General features: G+C 41.8%; 1 protein-coding gene across 3 annotated transcripts in view; it reads right to left on the reverse strand.

The window, feature by feature from the left end:
* TGFBR2 (transforming growth factor beta receptor 2) overlaps positions 1–25,064 on the reverse strand; it is a 30,802-nt gene extending 5,738 nt beyond the window's left edge. The window contains exons 1-4 of one of the 3 annotated variants that reach the window (XM_042816567.1): positions 24,971–25,064; positions 24,679–24,869; positions 12,444–13,243; positions 8,020–8,161 (exon numbers count right to left, since the gene is read on the reverse strand). In XM_042816567.1, coding sequence (XP_042672501.1) covers positions 8,020–8,161; positions 12,444–13,243; positions 24,679–24,869; positions 24,971–25,035 — 1,198 coding nt within the window. In that variant the 5' untranslated portion in view covers positions 25,036–25,064. Of the gene's footprint in view, positions 1–8,019; positions 8,162–12,443; positions 13,244–24,678; positions 24,890–24,965 lie in introns of all 3 variants that reach the window. The other 2 variants (XM_042816569.1, XM_042816568.1) reach the window with 2 other exon arrangements.
* Positions 25,065–25,070: the final 6 nt, after the last annotated feature.

The following is a 25,070-nucleotide window of genomic DNA, read 5'->3' on the forward strand; positions in this document are numbered from 1 at the left end:
AATTTCAACTGATGATGAAGGGGATACAGTTTCCTGTAGGGACTGCTGCCATTCTCATTTTTCTGTGCATGTTGCATATTTTCTTTGCTTTTCTTTGGGGAGAGAAAGGAAGAAGCAGACATATGGGATCTTTGGAGAAAACTCAAGAAATCTCCAAGAGTGGAAATATTACAGTAGATGCTGACACAATGTAGAAAATGCTGTGGTTTCTTTGGGAACAGATGGAGTATTTACACATGGGTCTAATGGCTTGCTAGTATTAGATAAAGATTTATGAAGTTAGCCTGTTCTGCTGCCTTTTATTTATTTCTAGGAATTAATTGAGGGCAAGAAAAACTAGTGTAATCTACTAGGCAGGTTGAAGAATGCGAGTGTCTAGAAGATGTGTGAAGGGAGATGAACGAGATGAGAGACACAGTACTATTGTATAATGTTGCAATCAAAGTTCAAATGCAGTGTCCAGTACTGTTCACTTCTCTCGAGGCGCATTTTATAGTAAATAGGACCTCTGAGAAGGGTGATAACAATGATTAAAGGCCCAGAAAGAAATGTCCTGCTAAGGGAAGAACTGCTAACATTTGACTTTGTTTCCCTTTGGCACATGATACAATATCAAAGTAATTAATGATGAAGATAACATAGATAGATCATTCGGATCGCTTTGTCTCATGATGAAAACAAAACTAAAAGGTGGATTTTTCTCCAGAATTTTAGAGACAAGCTGTAGATTTCATTGCTAGGTGATGGCCACAAGGTGAAGACTACACCAGGCTACCGAAAAAGAGAGATAACTAAAAGAATAGCCCAAGACACAACAACGAACATTTTGGAAGGGATATTAAACTCCATGCATTAAATTGTCCAGAATTTAGCAAATGACCGTGCATGCAGTGTGGCAGATTACCCCACAGATGTCTCCCTCCTTTTTCTGTAAAGCATTTGGTGCTGGTCACTCTCTACACAATTTTGTGCTGACTGACTATAGTTCCGAAACACAAGTCCTACCTTCCCATAAGTAGAATACCTTCTCTAAGGCACAAGGGCCAAAGTCTACTTTGCTTTCTTCGAATCAGTTTCACCCACATTAATCTCAGTTTGAGATAATTCAGCCAAGGTAAATTTACAAAATCTTAACTCTAAAAGTTAAATGAGAAGTTGTCATCTTGCTGGTCAGACCTGGAAGCACAATGGAAGCACAGTAGAAGTACAACGATTACAAAGCTGATGCTTTTGCTTTCAAAGCTAACCAAGATGGTAGAGATTGCTGAGGAAAAGTAAACTGCATGATCTAGACACTGCCTACACATCTCCAGCAGGCATGGTTTCCTTGTGATAGTGGTCCTGGACACCCACTGTAGTCTCAGAGATCTCCCTGCAATATGGAGCACTAGCACAGAAGAGCACAGGTGAGACAAGAGTACGAGAGACACGTGGAGCAGTGGCACGTGTGTGGTATGATAATAATGTTTTGAATGTTCCCAGGACTATGTTAGTTACATCTAATACGAACAGGCCATCTTGAGTGCGTATACACTTTTTTTTCAATGACTCCCTGCAAGCCAGGCTCTAGTTTTGCCCTTCTGTGTTTGCCTCATAGGAATGTGAGTGACAAATCAAGGGAAGCTCTCCAGTGCTGCCCGTTCCCTCTCACCGAATTTAATCTGAAGGCCGTTGAGGTTTACAAGACTGTTCATTTCGTAGAATCATATAATCAAAGAATCATGGAATCACAGAATCATGGAATGGTTTAGGTTGGAAGGGACCTTTAAGATCATGCAGTTCCAACAGCCCTACTATAAGCAGGTACATCCCCCTCTAGATCAGGCTGCTCAAAGCCCCATCCAGCCTGGCTTTGAACGCCTCCAGGGAAGGGGCATCCACAACCTCTCTGGGCAGCCTGTTCCTCACAGTAAAGAATTTTTCCCAATATCTAGTATAAATCTACTCTCTTCCAGTTTAAAGCTATTTCCCCTCCCTCGGTCACTACATACTCTTACAAAAAGTCCCTCCCCAGCTTTCCTGTAGGCCCCCTCCAGGTACTGGCAGGCCACTGCAAGGTCCACTGGAGCCTTCTCTTCTCCAGACTGAAGAGCCCCAGCTCTCTCAGCCTGTCCTCATAGGAGAGGTGCACCAGCCCTTTGCTCTTCTTCTTGGCCCTCCTCTGGATCCACTCCAACAGCTCCATGTCCTTCTTGTGTTGGGGCCCCCATACCTGGATGCTTCAGATGGGGTCTCACAAGAGCAGAACAGAGGTACGGAATCACCTCCCTCGACCTGCTGGTCACACTTCTCTTGATGCAACCCAGGATACGGTTGGCCTTCTGGGCTGCAAGCGGACATTGTCAGCTCCTGTTGAGTCTTCCACCAACTGACACTTCCAAATCCTTCTCCTCAGGGCTGCTCTCCAGCCATTCTTTCCTGTATTTGTGCTTGGGATTGCCTCTACTTGGTGAAAGGGAAAGCCTTCCTGGAGAACTGATAGGTTTCTAACACATTTCCCCTGTTCAAGAAATTCCTTCTATGCTGCATTTTTTTTTTTCAGATTTGCGATTTTGTTGAGGAGAAATTGAGGCCAGATGCTAGTTATCTGTAATGACTTCATAGTAACACAGTTGTGCTTTTCCTCACTCTGAAAAGCATGCAGCATCTTCCCGCTATTTATTATCTTGCTTCTCCCTCCTTCAAAAAGAAAAGCCGACTGAATCCTCCTGCGGTAAATCATCCATATAGTGTGGAATCTCAGGTGTCAGACACATTTTGGAGTAATAGCTGAGGTTATTCATGGATCATGTTGGCATGCTACAGTAGACATAATAGGTGTCAATTTGAGGCAGGTTAAGATGCTTGCTGCTACATACTCGTGCACAGCTATATACAGATGCTGAATCTATTTTTTATGACTTAAATGTTTCTTCTGATTGTTTTCAGACCAGTCAGACACTAAAAATGACAACTGGCTGAAGTACCATAAATATCTTAGGTATTTTGAACCACAGCACTTTTAGTATTCAGTAATGGAAGAGTTTCTTCAACTTTAACCTCTTGCATTTAATCTTAATGGTTGTGAGCTACCTTGCACTAATAATCACTGTACCTCTGCTTCCCTTTGACACCAGCATGGCTATAACTTTCAGAAAGGCTGGGACTGGATTTTTAGCCCCAGAGACATTACTGAAAATCTATTTGTGCTTGATGAATGCTGTAGAACATTTGGCAGCGGACTCCTCATGAAAAATATGCCTCTTGCATGCGATCTTATGCTCTAAGCTGTTTGCAGTGAGATTTTCTTCCTTTAAGTGAGAACTGCACACCTGCAAACCCCATCAACACTTCCCCCATGTGATATGTCTTGCTATGTTTTTAGTGGGACATTTCCTTACGCATAAGATGAAGGCTTACTTGAAGAATTAAACCAGGAGTGAGGAGGAAGAAGGCTAGCGAAAATCAGCTGTGGAGCACAATCCATAGCAGTGATCTTATGTTTTTGGAACTTCTGATCCTTTTGAAAAAAAAACCCCTTAATTTAGAGCATAGGAGGGAAGAGCCACAGAGGGGATAAATCAGTTGATGATGCAGTTACTGTGATAGCTTACGTACACACACACATCTGCATGTGCGTGCAGATTGTGTCTTTCCTCATGCTAGAAGAATCTGGGTGGTGGGTCTATATACTGTTGCACAAAGGGACTATGCAGAAGCTCAAAGCCATTTCAATTTTGAGTTTAAGGAGTTGTTAGATGCTTACGCCACATTTTCCCTGGGTTTCCCAGATCCACTCCTTCAGAATATGAATGCTAGCTGGGAAGTCTGAGGATGCCCTGGGATGAATGAACCTACAGTGCCGTTTTCCTTGCACAGACATGTTTTAAGTGATTTCACATCTGATGATCAAAGACACAGTCACCTTTCCAAAGGGCTGGGAGTGTATAAGCTCTGCCATAAGAGTATGATTATAGGCTGTTTAGTCATTGTATGCTAGACCCTGAGATGGGAAAGTAGAGGAATACAGCATAAGAGTGCCCTGCGGGGTGATCTTACCTACTGCTACCTGGGCTTGCTGAAAGACAGCACTGAATACTGTGGTGACACATAGAGAATTTCTGGGATCCAAGCTACTGTTCCACAATAGTGGTGATGGTGCCCTTTGTGGGTGTACCAGATGTGGGATGCATGCCACCACATGCCACTGCAGTGCAAACCTGCCCCACTGGGACTTCTCTTCACAAAGGAGAGGCTTAAACCAGGCCCCTGCTGCAGAGACCTCAGGCCTGATGCACAAGCACAGACCTAACGCACAGGCACAGCCCCACTGCACAGGCTATCAAAATATTCCCTGCTGCCAGAAACTGTCACCTCTGTACACTCAACGTGATGAATGCCCAGCGTTCCCTGAAGCACAAGATGCACAAATGCTTAGCTGCCAAATTGTACCTCTTGGCTGACTCTTTCCAAGCGAGCGTAAGATTAACCAGCTCTTTTATTCACATTAAACAGAGCTCTGGTAAAACAAGGCTGCTATTTCAGACACAGCTCTGCTGCTACACCAAAGCCAGCCGCCCCTTCAGGCACTGCAACACCGTACGAGCAACGTCGCCATTTTCTGAGGAGTTTCTCTCCTTCCTCACCAGCCCTGTGCATCCTGAGGCTTTGTTCCTCTCCTTCTCCCTTGCTGCCCCCAGCAGTCCCCTGCCTGCAGCAGCTCCGATACGAAGCAGATGGTTTCCTTTTCTTTCTAGGAGGCTGTCGGAGAAATTACACTTGCCTCAGTCACCAAAGCTCTGTCGCTCTGAAAGCAAGCGGTTGAGATGAAAATTGTATTTCTCGCAACGTGCAGCATCTGGTGCACAGCTGTTGCACTGAATGAAATACCAAGTTAACGGCAGTGTGGAGCAGCTGAAGTTCTCCCCAAAGTAGTATTGCTGAGTTTCTAAATATGCCTCTTAAATTATCCTCCGGTGAAAAACCAGTCAAACTCACTATTTGCCTCTGTCTCCCTCTCCCCTGTGCCCCATTTCTGCTTCTCCATATTTAGCAGAACAAAGTAACAATGAACAGCATGGCCTTTCTCGAAAGCTGATCCCCACCTGCATATTTACTATGGCAGCTTCACAGTACAGATTATGCTGCTGGGTATTTTCGTTTAAATGTCTGCTGACTGAAAAGGCCTGGCATTCTGCTGAGACTACGCTCGACAAAGCTGCTGCAGTGAAAGGACCTGCCTCCATCGCCTCCCACACTCACCAAACACCTGCACACCAACAGACAAATCCTGAGAACACCCTATGTAAAAGAAATAACTCACCCTACCGTTAGCATAGCAATTAACCCCTTCTTTCCCGTGCTTTCCCCCAGCAGCATCAGGCTGCTCTCTGAACTTCCCTGGTCCTTGTGTGAGAGAGCCCACACTGCAGACAGGCCTGCACTGGGGAGACAGCACTTACATCTTTTAGGTTTCTTTGGAAAGGCTGCAATTGGGTAAGCCTGCCCTGGCTTACATGCAAAGTCATTTCTCTCCTCACCTACGAGGTCAGGAAATGGAGTGGTTTGCATGAACGGAGGCAGCTCCTCTGAAGGGTGCAAGAAGGGAAGGGAGTCTCACAAGTGACAGATGGGAAGAGAAAGCAGAGAGGGAGCTGCAGTCATGAATCACTGTAAGGGTACTTCACCAGCTGATTGCAAAGAGAGTCAGACTGCACGAACCAAGACAAGATCAAAGAAGGAAATGAGAGAAACCATGCAATGCTGCTGTAGTTCAGTACCACCGACAAGATAAGGGAGCTGCATCGTAGGAGTTATATTTAGCTGCTCTGGTTGAAGACACTCAGCCCAAGTCCTACCCACTACAGCCCAAATACTTTGGTGGTTTCACTGGGGAGTGAACCACCTGGAAAGATGACTGAAGCATGGAAACAAAATTTAAGAAGTATGTTTCTGGAGATGAGGATGACTGAGGATTAGGGAAAATCAGAGGCAGGGGCTAAGCTCCAGCATGAAAACAAAGGGGATGCTGGGCCAGAGAAACGTCTCCTTTTCCTAAAATAATTTCAGCTCTTCTTCTCAAGGTTATAAGGGGTCAACCTCTTCTGCCTAAACACGCTGGTGATTTCCCTTCCTTATGAAACTCTCTTTATATCCTCTTTTAGGCAGTTGCCATCTGAGAACAGCAGCAACAAGGTTTGTTCTTGCCACAAACTCCATTTCACTGTACTCAGCAAATATGAACAGCAACACATTCAGGCACCAGTGAAGATAAAAGACTCCACAGTGAACAGCTCATATTTATATTAATAAGGTGAGTTCCTAAATGCAAGAAACAGAGAGAGCTCGAGACAGAGCAGAGATCCTTTTTCTCAGGTTTTAAATCTTCTCAGCTGCACTTACAAAGTGCTAATGAAAGGCTGAGGTTTTGCCAACGCATTTAGAAACATACATAGCCACAACTGTTAAATGTGGATAGGTTTGCCATGGAATATGCTAGACTTCAAAAACTTTCAGCTTTTGGAGCACCACATGTTTTTTCCCTGAAACATTTGACTAAAAAAAAAAGGTTTCACGCATTTCTGCTAGCACTAGCTATTTGCACACCCTGCTTTCCCAGCAGGGCGCAAACAGGGGCAAAACTGCCCACAGTGCAGCCCACCCACAAAGACCAAATGCTGGTCAGACAGAGCAAGACACTGGGATGCAGGCATTTCTACCTCTTGCACACAAACATGGTGATGCCAAACTGCTACTGTGCAGAGTGGCCTCAGAGACCTCCACGGATAGTCAGCCTTGTGGTATCCCACGGATGTTAGCAGAGAAACAAGGAGCAGTTATATTCATTTTCCAATAGGACACTGGTTTCTCTCCTGTACACTACGTTCCCCATACTGCAGTGCTCTACAGACTGTCCTGTCTCTGTTGCCAGCCCTTTGAGACTCAACTGTGGCAAGTCCAATGAAAAGAGAACCTATGTGGTTCTGGGAGAGAGGTAGCAAATACAAATAGTCTCATATCTGCTGTAATATTCACGTTAGTCTTACACACAACAGCCCTGCTTCTTAGACTGTCTGGACTTCTGTTAAAATGATTGCTAGACAATACAAGCAGACTGAAAAAATGTATATGTAACAGTCTCATTTTGGTTCCTGAGTTAGGAACTAGTTTAGTTAAGGTGAAAATCTTCAAATATGGCAATATGTAATGCAGAATCTCAACAGCAACTTTTCAGATTTCTAGCACATACTAGCATAGCAAACTGGGAATTTTGGGCCAGCTTTAGGCAAAGTAGAAATGGAGATTTTGTTTCAGTGAACGAAGTCTGAATATGAACAAACACAGTAGCTCTTCTTGGAGCTATTTTGATACTCAGTTACGCTTATTTTTGTTACTGCACTTTATACAATGAACATCCCTTGGTTTCTCCTGTGGATGATCTCTTGCAACATCCCAAAAAATGATGAGTGGCAGTTGTGGATTTCACAAAAGCAGAAAGATTTTTGAACCCCTATGATGGCTCTTATTGAAATGATAATTAGTAAATGTGACACTTAACTGGCCCTCATTAGGTTTCAGAGTTAACATTCCATGAAGGCAAAAGGGGGACAGTTATCACTTCTTGGTCTTAATATTTCATGAATCATTTAGGTTGAAAAAGACATCTAAGATCATCAGATCCAAGTGTTTCAAACATTCTTATATTAATAATTATTTTGGGAGAGGACAGGCAGACCAGTCAATCCACGGCTACTCAAGATGCTGTAGTTTAAAAAAATAACAGGCATGAACAACCTTCAGAAGAGGCTTACCTAGCAGCAAATTTATCCTTACAGCAACAGGGAGCAATTTCCTCATGCTTTCAGGAGCTTGCCCTTGAAGCTTGCTCATACACACGTGCATCTTATATTACTGAAGGCCTGTTAGCTTACAGCAGCCAGGCCCACGAGAACAACAAAGAATTGTCTGTACACACAGACAACCACAAGAGCACTTCTATCCAAACATACCTTTAGAGATAAGAAAACCGATGGTGCTTACCTCCAACACCATTGCAGCGAGATGTCATTTCCCAAAGGACCAAAGCCATGGAGTACACATCTGTTTGTTTAAAGGACTCCATGTTCTCAAGGTTCATCCTGGACTCCAGGACCTCAGGGGCCATGTACCTTGCTGTGCCAACCTGCACGAGAGGAAATATGGGAGAGCTCATGAGCTGCAACTGTAATTCATGTTTTGGATTCTGCTGTGATCTGACTTCAGCTTTCATAGAAATGGTGCCATTTGACACGTATCCAAAAATGCAAGCCATACTTGGCATGGATCATGCTTTCTGCTGCCAAAAGAATCTGGCATTGTCTTGACTACCGACTGTACTTGCACCTCCCTTGGTAAAGAAAAAATGATAAAGCAAAGAAACAAACAAAACAAAATGATAAAGCAAAGAAGAACAGCAGCGTTTTGTAGTTCCTTAAACAACTGTTTTTAATGCTGACAAACTTTCTCACTCTTTGGCTGTTCATTGAGATAAACTCTGTCCTCTGGGCCTGGAGCAATTGCCACTGACCAAGTGATTTTCAGACAAGCAAGAAAATCACTGTATTCTTTTGCACTGCATATTATAGAGAGAACTATTTCTTTTCAAAGTGGTCTTAAAATGAGAGAGGTAAATGCAGGCTTGGCACAAGAAAGCTGATGAAGATGTACTGAATGCATAAGCACACATTTGAAGTGAAACCAAAAACTGGCCCCTCTTCGTTTGAAAAGTTGTTCCCATAAAGTTTATGCATATTCAATAATTTTCAGCAGTGATTTTAGCAGCTGTGCTGCAGTCTAGATTACGACCTTACATTACTGATGGCAAAGTTTAAGTGTTCTTATCATATGAATAGATGTAAGGAATAATTATTGGATCTCTGAGCAGATCCAATGCCAAAATTTAATTTTTTTCAAAAAATTTCAAAAAATAAATGTATAAAAAAATTGCTCTCCTTCTCTCCTCATCTGGAAAAAGTCCAAAAATAATCAGATCAGGCAAGGACAGCTTCAGATGGGAGACTGCTTAATCACAAAAAAAAAAGAGGAAAAAACAGAAGTGGGTGATGCAGTAGGATCTGTGGTTAAGAAGGGCTATTTGTAGAGCGAACTACAGCCATCAGTCCAGAGCTTGGTGGCAAGCAGAACTACAAAAGAACATTCCGGTTATTGGGTCTGCAACTGAAGGCAGCTACATAGTAAATGCAGTCTCCTACATGTGTTTGGCATGCTTCTGGAAACACACCTTATCATCCCATACTCAGTACAAATGGGAAACAGTGCTACAAAAAGTGTAATGCTCCCTAAGAAAACAACAGTACAGACTAAGGACATTGCTTTATCATAGGACTGTGCAACATCAGAGAATTTATTTGTTAAAGGTATACAAATGGCTGTAGTACCAAGGCCTTTATTTAGAGAATAGCAAAAAAAAGTCTGAAATCAGTCCAAAAGTTAAATTCCCTGTTGTACGGAATCTGTGAAAATGAAGGCCAAACATGAGCAACACCAACACATTAGAGGTTCTTGGGATAACCATGTCCCAGCAGCACTGAGTTCACCAGTACCTTCCTGCCCTACTGAACATGAACGCACGGCAACCCTGCAGCAGAGGCTGTTCCTAGCCCCATCCCTTCCAAACATACAGCTTCTCTCCAAAGCAGAGTCCATCAAAGTATTAGAAAAGATTCTGACATACTATGCCCCAAAATTGCCCAGCCCCATCCTGCTGTTTTTTTCATTAAGTGTTAATGCTGCCTAAATACAGATAATCAACATTGTCACAAAAGCAGTTCTAGTTTTGCAACATTTCATACTCTCCTTGCAGCAGTGAAAAAGATTCTGCAGCTTTGCTGTACAATTGAGGCTCATGTTCCATAGCTATGAAGAACCACTGAAAACACAGAGAAAATTGAAAATGCTGTTAAGAATGATATCAAGCTTTCTCACTTTCCATCCTGATTAGAATTCATCAGCTGTTGCACTCTGCCTCTGTTCTTTTATCTGAATTTAGATTACGAGGTCTTTGGGTCAAACATTCTTTTCCTACAGCTTGCAAAACTTGAGTCTGGGTCCCAAATATATTTCAGACACTTTCTCATTGTAAAGACCAGTCCGTTTTCTGTTCTTCTCTTCCAAAACTTCCAGCAAGGGAACATTTCTCTTCCTGCAGTACTTTTTATAATGTTTGTGACTTTTAGAACTTTTATACTGGAAACCCTACATTTCTTTCAAGTTGTCTGAGATGTTTTGTGCCTTGAGGTGTGTCACTCAGAGGGGCAGAGGCTATCCCTCTCTGTGTGATTAGGACGACCATCTGTTGTTATAAGGCTGCTGATGCTGCCGAGATGAGGAACATCTGGCCTTGCTGGCAAACAGCAGTCCTCTGAACACAACAGGACACGGGTCCAGATTTACATATTCAGATTAAGTAATGTCTGCAAATGTTAGCCATTGTGGATGGCCAAATAGCTAAACTGAAAAGACCACAAAGTCTGGGGAAAAGATGGTTTCCAGTCATTCATAAAGAACACTGTTATCATACAGACAATAATGGCAACATCTGCATTATGCAGAAGGTAGTTGTGTGGATGGGAAAGAAGACAGTTCTGTAATACAAACAACTTGCCTTGAATATTGCAGTCCAAGGCTGATCAGAAAAAAAAACGTAAAATACTTGGATTTTTCTATTCATTTCACAGGAAACCAGAAGCTTCCTTGAATTCAAATGCGTGTCAGCTCCATTATATACCTTCAAAAACCGGACCTCCTGATGGGAAGAGTTTTGGTGAAAGTGTAAAGATCAGAAATGATGGCAAATTCTTGTGCAAAATCTCCTAGGCAAAAGCTACAAACGGTACTGAAGTTGTCATGTTGGCACATTTGAGTGGGTAGTGCTTGTATGCGCAGAAGAAATGAGGCTGAGGTTTACAGAGCCACTTCACATCATCTTACACTTTGCCATGGAGAAGAATGATGTTAATTTGGTTATCCCAAAACTGATTCAGTGAAGCTAAACAAAGTAAAACACTGGATCTCGCCATGAGTGCCCAAGGGCATCAATTCTAAAGTAGCAACATCTTCTAGGCAGTGCTGTACTTCACTGTCAGTGCTGGTGTGGAGTGTGGGAGGGCAGTATTAATGCTATCCTCCTACTTCCAACTGTGTGTGAGCAATGCCAGAGAAATCAGATTGAAATATGGGTTGGCTTTAAGCAAAGTCTCCGTGGGGTTAAACTTCACAGCCTATGACATACACTGCCAAGTACTCTGCTTTTGCTGTACTCCAACCAGTCTTGTAACTGTCAATATGGTACGACTTCACTGGACTCCAAAAAGATTTGGCATGCTGAAGAGAAATGATATGTGACCATGAGTGGTGTTTGTGTAATTTTAAATATGCCTTCCTTGGTTATCATTCACTCCTGACTCTTGTTAAGAAACCCTATCAAAATGAGATCAGGGCAGTTCCCTTAAACTAATGAGACTTCAAAGATCTTACAACAAAGATCTTAATTTGATAAACAACAGCAAAGTTCTCATGAACTGAACAAACACTACTGCCTGATGAGTTGTCCCTGAAACGTCCCTAAATCAAAATACTAGTTCCATGCTGAGTAGAAGTCAGTGTAAACAAGCATGCTTTGGATACTTACATACAATTAATCATATGTGGTACATAACTAGGAACATAACTTAAGAAAAGGTCTCAACTTCCACTACAGGAGTTTTCATCAGAAGAGAAAATATTTAGAGATATATGAAAAACTGAAGCATTCACAAATATCATCATGGCACGCCTGTGAAATAGATGAGCATTATTCACACTACTTAGTTCAGAAAGGGGCAGTTATTTTCATCTGATATTACTGCATTTGCTTGCATGTGGAGAAAGTCCCATAATCTTAAACAGGTTTATTTTTGGCCTTGTAATGTGACTATTTATCTCTCTGTTGTCTGCTACACGTGCTGAGGACAGAGAGGACCGCATTCACATATGCTGGGATATACTGACACAGTAGTTCTACTCACACAAACCTAGTGCTAACAGGCCTGAAAGCTGTGGCTTAACTTCAAAATATGAAGCACACCCCTATCCTGTGTGCACATTGCAGCAGTGTGACAAATAGTAGCTGACAAGCTTTTACATGTTTCGCTGTAAGGGCACAGAAAGGAAGATGGTGTCATATAACTAGGCTGCTCTTTGATCGGAACAAAATCTTCATCACAATTCCCTCATTGCTTTTGTGTGAGGTTTAAAGCCTATTTGTTCATTGAAAAGAAGAAAAACAAAAACCAGCCCTTCATTTCTGTTGATTTTAAGCAAATATGGCAGCACAGGTTTTTGGGTTTTTTTTCCCCTCTTATCCCCAGGAACTGACAGATGAACTGGTATGACATACAACACGTCTCCTGAAAGTTTTGACATACCTGACCACTGTTGGCCAAGTCATCCACAGAGAGAGAAGGGTCCAGCCTCAGAGATAACCCAAAGTCACAGAGACAGCAAGTTAAATCATTTTTCACCAGGATGTTGGAACTCTTTAGGTCTCTGTGCACAATAGGGGTTTTAGGGCGACCACAGGGTGTGTGATCGCTGTGCAGATGGGCAATCCCTCGGGCCAAGGATCCTCCCAGTTTCCAGAGGTCTTCCCAGCTGATAATGTGCCGTGTGAGGTACTCCTGCAAGTTTCCTCTAGCATGGAAGGCAGTGATCAACCAATACTGTTTACCAAGATCTGTCTTACGCTCCTCTGCGGTCAAGAATTGGAGGATGTTCTCATGCTTAAGGTTTACATCCGAAAAAATGTCTTTCTCGGTTTTCCAGGAGGCATATTCTTCATAGGGGAAGATCTTTACTGCCACAGTTTCGTACTGCTCAGATGTGTTTTGCTTCAATTTGGCTTTATACACTTCAGCAAATCTTCCTTTGCCAACAACAATGTCCAGCTCAATGGGCAGCAATTCTGTGTTGTGGTTGATGTTGTTGGCACAGGTAGAGCTGATGTCTGAGTGATCATCATCCAACATAATGGCACAAACATCACTGCAGTCTTTATGTTTCCTGGGCTTAACATTCTTCTCCCAGGCCTTGTTGAGCTTCCTCTTCTTATGAGTGCGGTAGGCATAAAAGATAACAATCACAGCAACAGAAATCACCAATAAGGGGACAAGACTTATGATTGTGACTTTGGAAATTTCATCTTTCTCCTCTGGTTTATGGGGATCATCTGAAAAGAACAGAAGGAAGGAATACATTAAATGAGCATAGCTTTATGTGTACAGGAAGTTGTGAGTAACCTATAACATTTTTCCAGTGTGCCATACATGATTTCCTCCATTAACACAAAGTAAAACAAAAAGATCACTACTTTCTTATCTCATATAAGCCTTCACTTACCAGAAGTTCCCTGTTTGATTATTTTACAGGGAGCCAGACCAGAATGAGCAAGAAGCTAACCTAATTTAACAGCTTTGTTTTTCTCTCAGGCTCTCAATATATTATGGACAAAACCTTCTCTTTCCTGAACACAATAGCCAAAGTCTCCTGTGCTTACTTCAGTGATATATTCTTGACAGTTCTGCCCCTTTAACCAGTAATTAAAACAAAACATTCATCTTTCTTTGAAAAAAAAAAGGATGAATAAGTAAATACACAATGTAGTATATGAATACTGAATTGTCCAATTACCATTTCAGACCCAATGTATCTCAGTAAGATCCATAGAAAGACATCAGGAAGCCTGTCCATATACAAATACTGCCTGCTAATATTCAAGCACAAAACATACGCCTGTGTATAAATCTGAAAAACAGAACTCTTCTCTTACTTTGATATATGAGAAAGAGTACTGCTACAACAGATTCCAACACCTGCACTTGCACAGCTGTTTGAATCCTGCAGGCACAATTAGGCACGTATGGCATATCTGAGAACTGTCACTCGCCGTGCACTTTTTGCAGGGATTTATGTAACTGAAAACATCCTGTGTGTGTCACTTGCTGGCTGTACACCAGCTACTCTGTTGGAAAACAGCAGATAGCTCATTCCAAACACCTTAGCTGATGCAGCCTGTATGTGAACATATTCTCAGGTGAAACACACATGGATAGGGAACAGAAGGACAACAGGGACAAATTTTTTAATAAAGATACATCGTGGGAACAGTGAAGAACTTATTCTAGTGGTGAGAGATGCCCTTACAACCCTAGAAGCGATCCTTCAAGTTCAAACGTACTGCATTATCATTCTGCAGTGGATGGGGTTGATTGAAAGAAGCCTGGAGAATCATGAATGGACTAAAAGAACTGATGCTGCAACCAAAATAAAGCAAGCGCTGGCAGCACAATATTGGCAGATGCTTATGACATTGTCACTGGCTCAGGTTCTCTGTGTAGAGCCAAATAAGTCAATAAGAAAAAGAAAGTCTAACAAGCTCTGAGGAGAAACTGTCACTAACTAGGTTAGTTTCAAGTCTTTCTCAAAATAAAGGTGAGCAGTGCTGAGAAGGATAGGGATAAAGAGTTTACAATTAGAATAAGTGATACCTCAGACCCTTCAGTTTCATTTATAATCCCTTTTACATTGGAAACACAGCTGGCAAGCAGCAGGAGCCTTCAGCTATTCAAAGGCAGGTGACAGGACATCTGAAGAGTATGTTCTTTTTTTGGAAGGAGGTCTGAATCCCAAACCAGGATGTGCTTCCTCTGTTTGAAAGGTTCATCAATCAGCAGTAGAGTAAGTAACTCAATCCTAGCATCTCTCACAGGATTTCAAGAAGGAGAAGCACCAACATTTCCAGCATTCCCAGTTAGCACAGGTTAATGGCATTAATTAGCAGCACCATGCTTCACCTACATAGACATGCATTTATTTCATTCAATGCAAATCAACTTCTTAAACCTAATCCTTCCTTCACACCTATGCAAACCAGAAATCCTTATTCCCAAGCAATTTCCTACGGTAACAGAACATTAGTACCAAGTCTACACTGATATGATAATCACAGATTACTTGCAGCACTTTTGTCTCTCAATGTCTTTTTAAATGGCCTTTACTGGAAGAGTATATTTAGAAAGTCCAATGTCACTGTCGGTAAACAGAAGATTTACATTGCTTATTCTCACAAGTTCTTCACTCTCAGGAAATCTACTTTTAAAAGCACTAGGGAAACTCTGGAATCTGGAAGAGGATTGACAGTTGTGCTCTGCTTCCAAGTTCCGGCTGCAAGAAAGCCACAGTTCTATAAATCAGATAAAGCCCTTCTGATGAACATTTAGAGTTCTGCTTTTGTGTGTGTTGTTGTTCTTCTCTACCACTGGCCAGAGAAAAGAATGCTTGAAGTTTGGATTCCGACCTTGAAACTAAGTTGTATGCCATCTGCAACCTATATCATATGTCCTACTTTTTAACAAAGATGAACATACGTTTTAAATCACTTTAAGGCCTTCTACTTTGCCAAAGAGCTGCAGTAAGTAGCTCAGATATCTGAATTACAGATATCTTTCTAAATAAGGGAGGAAAAAAAAAAAAGAGAGATGTATTAGACATCAGGAAGACTGAGGTAGTTGGATACATGTGCAGGTCAAATTGAGAATCAATTCACGCAGGTCTCCATTCCTTTATTGCTATGGGTACACTGAGAGTCTCTGGCTATTCCCACAATGCCTGAGAGTGCAGGCCAACAGCTGAGAAGTCTCTACCAGTCTTCACAGACTCTTTAGCTCTTCCTCTTTTTGCATAAGGGAAAGCTCTGCTAGTGATGCAGGGGAAGATAGAAACTGTTGATGTTGCAAATGTCACTTCAAAAAGAATGAAAAAAATAATAATCAAAGCAGAAGCTGAGCACTTCCCCTGAGCACAGCATCATCCTGCACCACTGCTGCAAAGTGACACATCCACTTTGGCAGCATCCTGTGGAGGAAGTAGGGAGGCAGGGGGTAAAAAACACATGGCTACACATCTTGCACCTAGGGAGCGAGAAGGGTGTTATGCTCACTCTCTATTGTATTAAAAGCTGAAAAGTCCCACTCAAGGTTTGGGAAGAGCAAGAATGAGCACCAAACAGAGACAGCTGAGCGTCAGGACTGGCCACATATAACCCTGGACTTAAAAGGAGAGGACGAAGCTTCCCATCAGCAGGATTAAAGGTAACAGCAACAGTGAATAGTTGGTGGTGCTGAGGGTCAGCCCAAGCAAGGCATTTCTGGAACCTCCTCTGATTTTGAGTTCCGATATGAGCAAAACAAAATCAGCCCCTCCAGCACAAGCCAAGTTTGGGGTACTTCTGAGTTGAATTTGCATACCAAGTCAGGGCAGGATCAAAATGAAGAGTATATCTGCATGTTTGCATTATGGCTAGCCAACATTTTCTGGCTTGACTGCAGGAATCTAAGAATAAACATGCTCATTGCTTATAAATAAATACCTATGACTCAAACCCCATAATTTCAAAAATGTGAGTGCAGCTCCCTCTTTCTGGGCACTGTTCTGAGCAAAACCTGTCTGAACCAACAGGCAAGGAAATGGTTAAATAAAACAGCCTTTCAGATTTTGCCAACATGCTCCTGAATAACTTTCCCCACCCAGAACTATCATTCAGGCAGATCAGTTCTTTCTCAAGCTTCAAAAGAACCTATTAATCTAGCATAACAATAGAGAAGTCTAGCTAAAAGAAAGCTTCCTGTATGCGGTTTAAATTGAGCACAAGCCATCTGTACAACCCTTAGCACTACCTAAACCTTTAGGGAATAGGAGTCAGGTGCCAAGGAGAATAGAAACTGCATTCAGTCACAAGTCTTCAAGGCACAACACTGGTTGCCTGTAAATTCTGTAGGTTGGACTCCTCTATGATTGACTTCAGTGTCACTGAACTTTGGAAACAAGAAATAAAACAACATCAACAAAACTGAGACCCATGCTCTAATGCACAGGGCAGCACAAACACACAGTTGTTACTAAAGAACTACTTCAAAGTTCTTGCTGCTTGTGTAGTTTCCGAAGTTGCTGCCTATTCATCCACCAGTCAGTGGCACACAGCAGGGTAAAAATATATTCCATACCAGCAGCACTGAGGCTAGAGGTATCAATACTGATGGATTGCAAGATTGTCTAGTGCTTTAAAAACCTTCAGAAATACAGTCACAAAATCTGGGCCCAGAAGGTGGCCTGTGATCCAGTTATTTTGCAAGCTCCTGAGACACAAAGCAGCCCTTTGAGTTGACTGAAGGACAACTGTGTTTTGCAGCAACTCTGAGGTTTCAGAGTTTGGTTTCAATTCCACACTGGAATGAAAACTAACACTTTTTGAATGTTTTGTATAAACAGAATTCTGTTCAAATGCTGCAATTTGGCAAAAGATGTGAGTATTGAATCCCCATCAGTAAGGGAACCAGTCTGGGTTAGGGAGCTCCAAGTTCAAGTTCTGCTCTATTTGATTCAGAGAGGAACTTTCCATCTCTGATAATTCTCAACCAGGCAAAATGTGAGTTTCAATCTTAAGTGCTTATTGACTGCTGGGCAAAACTCTAGGCCATAAAATAAAAAAAAAAGGTCTGCCCATCTCTTTAATGCCATTTCCTGGATAAAAACTAATTCCATAAAACATTTTATTTTCAGTGAAATGAAGTTTCACAGGCTCTGAGCAGCTGCTTGTGGTAACTTATTTTACAGAGGAATCCTCAAGTAATAATAAAATTCAGTAGTTTATTGTCTTGTGCTTCCTCCTGATTTAGGTCTTTTTAGAATTAAAATGGCTCAGAAATCTTCAGCAAAGCATTTTAAGTTGGGAAATGCTGGTTATCAAAACAGAAACTTGATTAGACAAGACATTCCTGTACTTTTCTCTGAAACTCATGTCTTGTGAATGAAAGTGGTCTGAAAGTTGATCCAACTTCTGTATTTAGAAACTTCTGCTAATTTTACAAGCACTGTTTTTGAGCTTTGTGTAGTGGGGAGATGGGGTGTTGCTTTTTTTTTTTTAATTGGGAAAGGAATGCTTTTTCCTCAGTGGATAGTGGTTAATTCCAACACATAATATACAGAAATAATCAAAATCAAATGCTGCACTTCAAAATAACTTGCCCCTTTTTTTTTTTTTTTTAATCTTGACAGTTTCCTGGAAACACTTTAATTTTCCATCCCTGTTGGAGATGAAGAAAGTTTTTAAAACTTCGTAGATCTGTGGGGCAGGAAATCAGTCCCACCCCTCCCTCTCTATACTGAGCCACCTGATGGCAGAAGATGTAGATTACTAGATTTTAAAACCAAAGCAGATTCTATATTGCTATCCAGAGTAAAATAGACCTTGGCATTTCTTGTAGACTTTCCTGAAAGTTAAATTCCTAAAGCCAGCTTCTGAATTTAACAAGTTTTTTTTGTTTGTTTTGTTTTTTTTTTTTTTTTTTTTTTTGTACTAGATAATTCAAAACTGTAAAGGCCAGTAGTTCGCATTTGAGATGTCTGTTTTCACATTTAGTCTAAAGAAGATATTTAAAGATGTCAGGGCATATGCAAGCCCAGCGTCAGGATCTGCTGAAGCAGCCTTCTGGAGAAGTATAAGTAGTTGGCAGGCATATTTGTCCTTCTGCACAGGCTCAGTAAGAGTGGAAGCGACAGCACACAGCCATCTCTAGAGTCTGCTTCTACAGCTGAGCTTCTGAAGTGCTGGCATCCTCATAGTTCAACATCTGAGGGCTGAGGATGTTTGCTCAAAGTGTGGGAACTCATTCCCTTTACCTTTCGGCTACTTGCCAGTCTGAATGTCAACACAGCAGTCAACATTTGGCTGGTGAACTGGGCCCAGCTCTCAGAGCACATTATAGAATCACAGAATGATTAAAATTGGAAAAGACCTCTAAGATCATATAGTAGCCCAACCACCAACTCATCCTCAGCATGCCCACTAAACACGTCCCTCAATGCCACATCCACGGTGGGATGGTGAACGCACTATCTCCCTTGGCAGCCTTTTCCAAATACCTCACCACTCTTTCTGAAAAGAAGTTTTTCTTAATATCCAACCTGGACCTCCCCAGCACAGCTTGAAGCCATTACCCAGTGCCACCACATCTTCTGAGAGGTCAATACGGCAATGGTATGAACAATTTGGAAGAGCTGTGTGACAGGCAGTACTGCTCTCCCCTGAGGACCAGAAGCTTTGCCTTCAGCATTGACAACCCATGATCAGGACTCAGACCACTGTTACGGCCAAGGAGAACTTCCAGTTAGATGACCTACTCACATGCTTGAAGAGTCATGCACATGCATCTAACAGCTGCCTCTTAATTATGTCACAGGGGTGGGTGGCAGGCAACCTAGGTTACGTCTGGACGGCCAGATTGAGTGCAAAGGCTGAGCAGTGGTGATGAAATGGATATTTTAGGTATTGTAAGGAGAACTTAATTTTTCAACTGACTACCAAGTATACTATTCAGCACTCAGGAAAGTTTGAGAAACTTTTAAAGTTCTAACACAGAACAAAAAGTTTGCTGCTGCTTAATTCCCTCAGTGCTGTCTAAAAAAAAGTATAATTCCTTGGTTTGCTGACACATCACCCACTCCTGGATGCATTCTCTTATCTCTCCTGTTCTAACAGGTCACTTGACTGTGCGTACATGACATCTGTCATGCAGTTTGACTTCTGTAGCTAAGCTTTCCTACTTAGAAATATGAAAACTGACATGTTCTAACTTCACACAATGTGACCATGTTTCTGAGATACATGCCACAGTTACACAATGTCGTGTCTGCCGCTGTTTGCTGGTGGTTTTCTGGAACAAATCAATCTCCCCAGTTTCAATATGTTCCAACAGATGCCACACATTAACCACTATTTTTATTCTCTGCCTGAGTTTCACCCCTCCAACCTTTCCCAAAATATTATGTTGCCAGTGTTAGTTACAGTTTGTTTCTGTCTGTAATTATTAAAATCTCTTCCATGACAACCTGATAAAAGGCTGGCCACATTCCCACACTTATTAAGCTCCCAAGTGATGCAAATTGTAACAAATATTCCAGCCAGGCTTGCAGAGCACTGCCTAGTTTGTTGTTATGCAAATCTGTGTCTGAGCTCTGCATGCTTATTTTTCTAGGAAGCAAACAATATAAATAAAACAGAGCAAAACAACATTTTGGCTTCTTTTGCCTCTTTCCGTTGTATTTCCTTTCTATTCCACTAAGAGAATCACACCCTCAATTATTAGACAGCCTCTCCTTTGGTTGCATACAGCTGCAAGCTTTGGGTGGGACTCCGTGGCTGAATACCTAAGAGGAAACATTGAGAACAATGCCAATATACAAGCAGCGAGGGGCTCTGTGCAACATTACGTAATGCTACTGACCTCTTTTATGGGGCAGCTGGAAGACAGTTACTTCTCAACATGTTAGTTGGATAACAGAAAAACAGATTAATAAAAGCCTTTGTTAAAATCCACTTGCAAGCAGTCCAGTTGTAACAATGTCCCTTCTGTTGTTCCTTGAGCACTGGACAATTCATCACATTTATGGCCTGGTGGCTGTGCACAGGTCTTAAGTATGCTCTTAAGTCTGATATCCTCCTATGTGGTCAAGTAAAATCTAAAGCTCTGAGTCTAGTAGGGAGAGGAAAAGGAGAGAAAGAAAGGAAAAGACAGGGGCAACATGTTAGAAACAAGCAAGAGATATCAAGTAAAGGAAATTCTGAAACATCATCAATATTGTCTGCAACCAAGCTGCTGGACAAGCACTATGAAGGCACGCTTGCAATCATTCTGGTAGCAGAAACATCAGGTCTCCCACGTAACATCCACACACAGCAAGCAACTTGACTGCTTATCTAAATGCCATAATTTGTTCAGGCAAATGACTCAGCCACAGACTAATCAAATACTTTTATCTCTTATATTTTCAATTAACAACTTAGGAAAACTATGGTCAATATGAAGATTGTTATCAGCACATCTTCCCCTCTTTTCCCACATCTCTCCAGTGAGCTTCATTATTATCATGAATTCTTGTAGATTCATCAGCCACCTCTATCACTGAAGTTTCTACTGTTTCGGTGCAACTGTTTGGATAATTCAGATAATCTTCAAAACTTGTATACATCACTGTTGCTAAAAGTTCACCCCATATCCTGGCAGAGTGCAGTGAGAATGCCCGAAGTAAAGACCTCACTTGGCAGTGCCAAAGAACTAACAGAATCTACATGAATGTTGGCTGCAAAATGCAAGGATATCTGTAAGCACAGCAAGGATGAAAAATGATAAGGGAGCAGATTAACAGAAGGAAATATTTTTAAACCAAACAGAGATGGGCTAACGATCTGACATGCCTTTCTAAATCTCTGCATTTTTGCTTGGGTTTGAGCCTGATGCCTGGGATAAAACAGCATATATAATGAAACAGTATGCACAGCCCTGTGATTTAAAGGATTCATTCTTCTGCCTGCAGTCTCCAGTGCTGGGGTCACCTTTTACATGCAGATGAATGAGTCTACATGATAGGAAGATGCCACAACGCACACAGGTAGGTCACGCACTACACAGCATGCAGGCATCTCAACTCCTTGGCCTGAGAGTGCCTGGTGCCCTCTGCCCATAAAGAACACATCAGTCATGAGGTTGGAAGGAGAACTGTCCTATTCCTTTGAGTAGCCTTGACTTCAGACAAATAGCTTGCGACTGCTAATTACAAAAAACTTAAAAGGATTTGTTATGCTCTCACTGGCTGGAAGATGGTATGGTGAAGAGAATGCTGAGGAGCAAAGCTGACCAAACACCAAGGGATGCCTGAAACTGTGCAAACAGCTAGAGGCACACCAGCATAAGAAACCAATACAAAATTTTTGTGCAGGAGATCTGCTATACACAACCAGAAGTCAGAGAGGAAAAATCCCTTGTAGTCCAATCCTGTGCTCATCTTTTCCAAGACAACATGACAAGGTCCCTGGCTTCACCTAGCCAACTAGTCAACTTCTCCCTAGCCAGCAATGGCCTTTACTTCCCCCTCTTCGTCTAATCTTTTCCAGCATTTTTGCTCCTTGGCTTTTCTTTCTGGTAACACTGACATTAGACATCTGAATAAATAATAATTAAAACTGACTTCCACTGGAGTGGAATTTTGCTGTGAGAAATGCTTTTTCTACCACAAAGGTGTAAGTTGTTTGCCAGGCCACAATTTTGTTTGGCAAAATAGAGGAATTAAAAAATGAACACCAGGTAGTCAGATTTGCAGTGGTTACCTGTCTCCCAAACATTATACCTCTCAGAACCACAGAATATTGTTTGGATTTATTCTGCACATAGTATTTTCCACCAACTGCTTGTGGCCTGAAATGCCATGGATGAGCATCAGGGCCAGAAGCCCTCTGACACAGCAGAACTACAGGCATGTTAAGGGACATGTCTGACTGTGCCTTGTTTATTTTGCAGATTGGCAGTTTAAACAAGAGTCCACACAAGAGACGGGCATTTGATTCAGATCTAACCACCTGAAACATTTCTAAAGCCACACTTCAATGAGTCACAATACCTCCCACTACCCAAAAGCTTTAAATGTTTGTGTCTAAAAACAGAGTCAGAAGGTTTACCCTTCACAATCAAGACTGATACAAGCCTACAGTGCCATAAATCAGCTCTTCTATAAGCAATAGCAGTTCAGTGGTGAATCACTGGAATGTAGTGACTAACCTCTGGTGGAAACTAGAACTTGTTGCCTTACTAGCAATTTTCTTTCTTACCTCATGAACACCAGGAACAAAATAAATCTGGCTTGTCTTAAGTGGATATTAAGGAGAAAGAAGAGCTACAGTGCTGATCTTTTACAAGAATAGCTTGAAAGAAAAGACTGTGATTATCAGGTGAAAGAGTACAATCCTTTTTTATTGTTCCATTTTCTGCTAAGAAATGAGTAGTCACTACTTAGGTCAAGTATTTCAAGGTTTTCCTAGAATAGCTTTTGTCCACTCTTTAAAGCTGCAAGATGTACAAAAACAGTACAAAAATTCTTACTCGGATGTACAAGAAATATCAAGACAAAAGAATGCAAGAACAATGTACAGAGTAGATCTGGATGACAGTCATTCCAAAGGCAAAATTATTACAGACTATTATCTAGTTGTCTGGAGGAGCCACGGACCAGCTGGCTGTGATGTTCTGCTCAAAGTTAAACACAGACAGGAAACCGCATGTCTGATACTGTAAAAATCGTTTGTCTTCCTGCCATGGCTAACCAGGCAAGCAACCCAAAGGGGCTGTTTTCATTTAAAAGAAACACTAATCCACAACAATAAAAAAAGGAATGACAAAGCCTCAATTCTCCCCACTCCCAAACGGAGCTAATGCATGTGTTTGTGAATGAACTCGAAATGTTACAAACTGAAGCTGTGTGCTACTTCAATTTTTATATGTAGTTATTCACTTTCTACATGAATGTGAATATGAGTGCAGGGCACAGCTTCCATGAGTCACCACACACGACACAGAATGAAAACCTTCACTACAAAGAGTGAAAGGAATCAGGATAAAAAAGGTAAGGATTTCATTTACACTACAGAGCCTTTTAGTCTGATCTGGAAGTGTGTAAGGCAGCTTCAGAGTAGAGGGGAATGAAGGCAGTTGGTGCTGAATTTACAGAATGGTTCTTGTAAACACACACAAGATTTGCATTTGTCAGAGTGATTACATTAAGCTTATATGGTTCCAGGAGAAACAGTTTTAGTATGAGTAATTTTTAACAAATTAGCCAAGATCCACAAGGGTGAGGCTAGCTTTGCACAAAAACTCTAGACAGTTTACACAAAGTAAGGTCCTTTCAGTATGAACACTTTCTCTTTGATACAATCAAGGCAATTTGTTACAACTAGGTCCTGGGTCTACCAAATCAATATCAATATTTGCCCCAAATCCTTCAAAGTCCACCTGAGTAAAACGTAGCCAGATGGTCAGGAAACAGCAGTAAGGCTGTCCGGATTTTGGTTAAACCCGGGTAAGAAAGGAGGTAGAGTTGAGAAGGTAGTACCAGACACTGACAGTCCAGGCCAACATGCACAAAGACCTTTTAGTGAGCTCTAGGCACATCTAACCTAGAGTAACTGTACAGCCTTCTTGGAAGGCAAGGAAGAAGGGGGAAAAGCCACTCATGCATACATAACTTTGTGCTGCAGTAAGCACAAGGTAGCATATCCACCAGTGAAGGAAACTGCACATATTCACAGAAATACACCACAGAACAAGGAAGTGGGGAGAGGCAGTCACCAAAGCTGCCTTTAAATTTGCATCCTGTAAAATACTCAACAGTACCTGCATAGATGGAGGACACATCACGAGAAAAGAAGTACTAGAAGAGGCTACAGATTAAGTGTTTTTATAACTTGTTACATTTGGGTTTGTCACCAACACAATTCTGAGCACCTTGTTCTTATCATTCCAGTGACTTTCTATGCCATGTGCTGAGATGAATATCTGAACTGCTTCCAATGGAACATTACCCAGCAGAAAAAAATACGTCCAGAAAGCACAAAGGAAAGGCTGAGATTTTGCAGCCTCACAAGAGGCCAGAAAGTCTCCAACCACCTGGAAGGCTTCCTCCACAAAAGGCAATTCCAAAGATCACTGGATTTAAGGTCACATTTCATATCACGTGCCAGGCAGAGCCCAAGAATGAAGAGCAAATTATTAAACTCACCTGCAGAAAAAATAAGAACATCGTTGCACTCTTCACCTGTACAGGAGCACATGAACATCAGTCCCCCATCATCCTTCTTCTCCTTCATCACACACTGCTCTGAGCTGGAGTCATCCAACATGTGACCATACAGTCTCTTCTGGGGATCGTGGCAGATTGTTTCTAATGTCACATTCTCATCGTTCCGTCTCCTAGGAGGGAAGAGGAAAAACTGAAATCAAAAGAAGCATTTTTAAGAAAGGAAGCACACAGGGTCATCCCTGCCCAATATTTGCCTCGTTTGAGACCTCACAGGGGATCTTCATAGAATACTGTCAGTTTTTCTCCTGCTCTCCTGAACGGGGAAATTTTGGTCATGCTTGGGCTGCTCCACACTGGGGCATTTGTACAAC

The sequence above is a fragment of the Centrocercus urophasianus genome, unplaced genomic scaffold, assembly GCF_019232065.1.
Source record: "Centrocercus urophasianus isolate 14NV4802_14NV808 unplaced genomic scaffold, USGS_Curo_1.0 seq_16, whole genome shotgun sequence".
Lineage (NCBI taxonomy): Eukaryota > Metazoa > Chordata > Aves > Galliformes > Phasianidae > Centrocercus > Centrocercus urophasianus.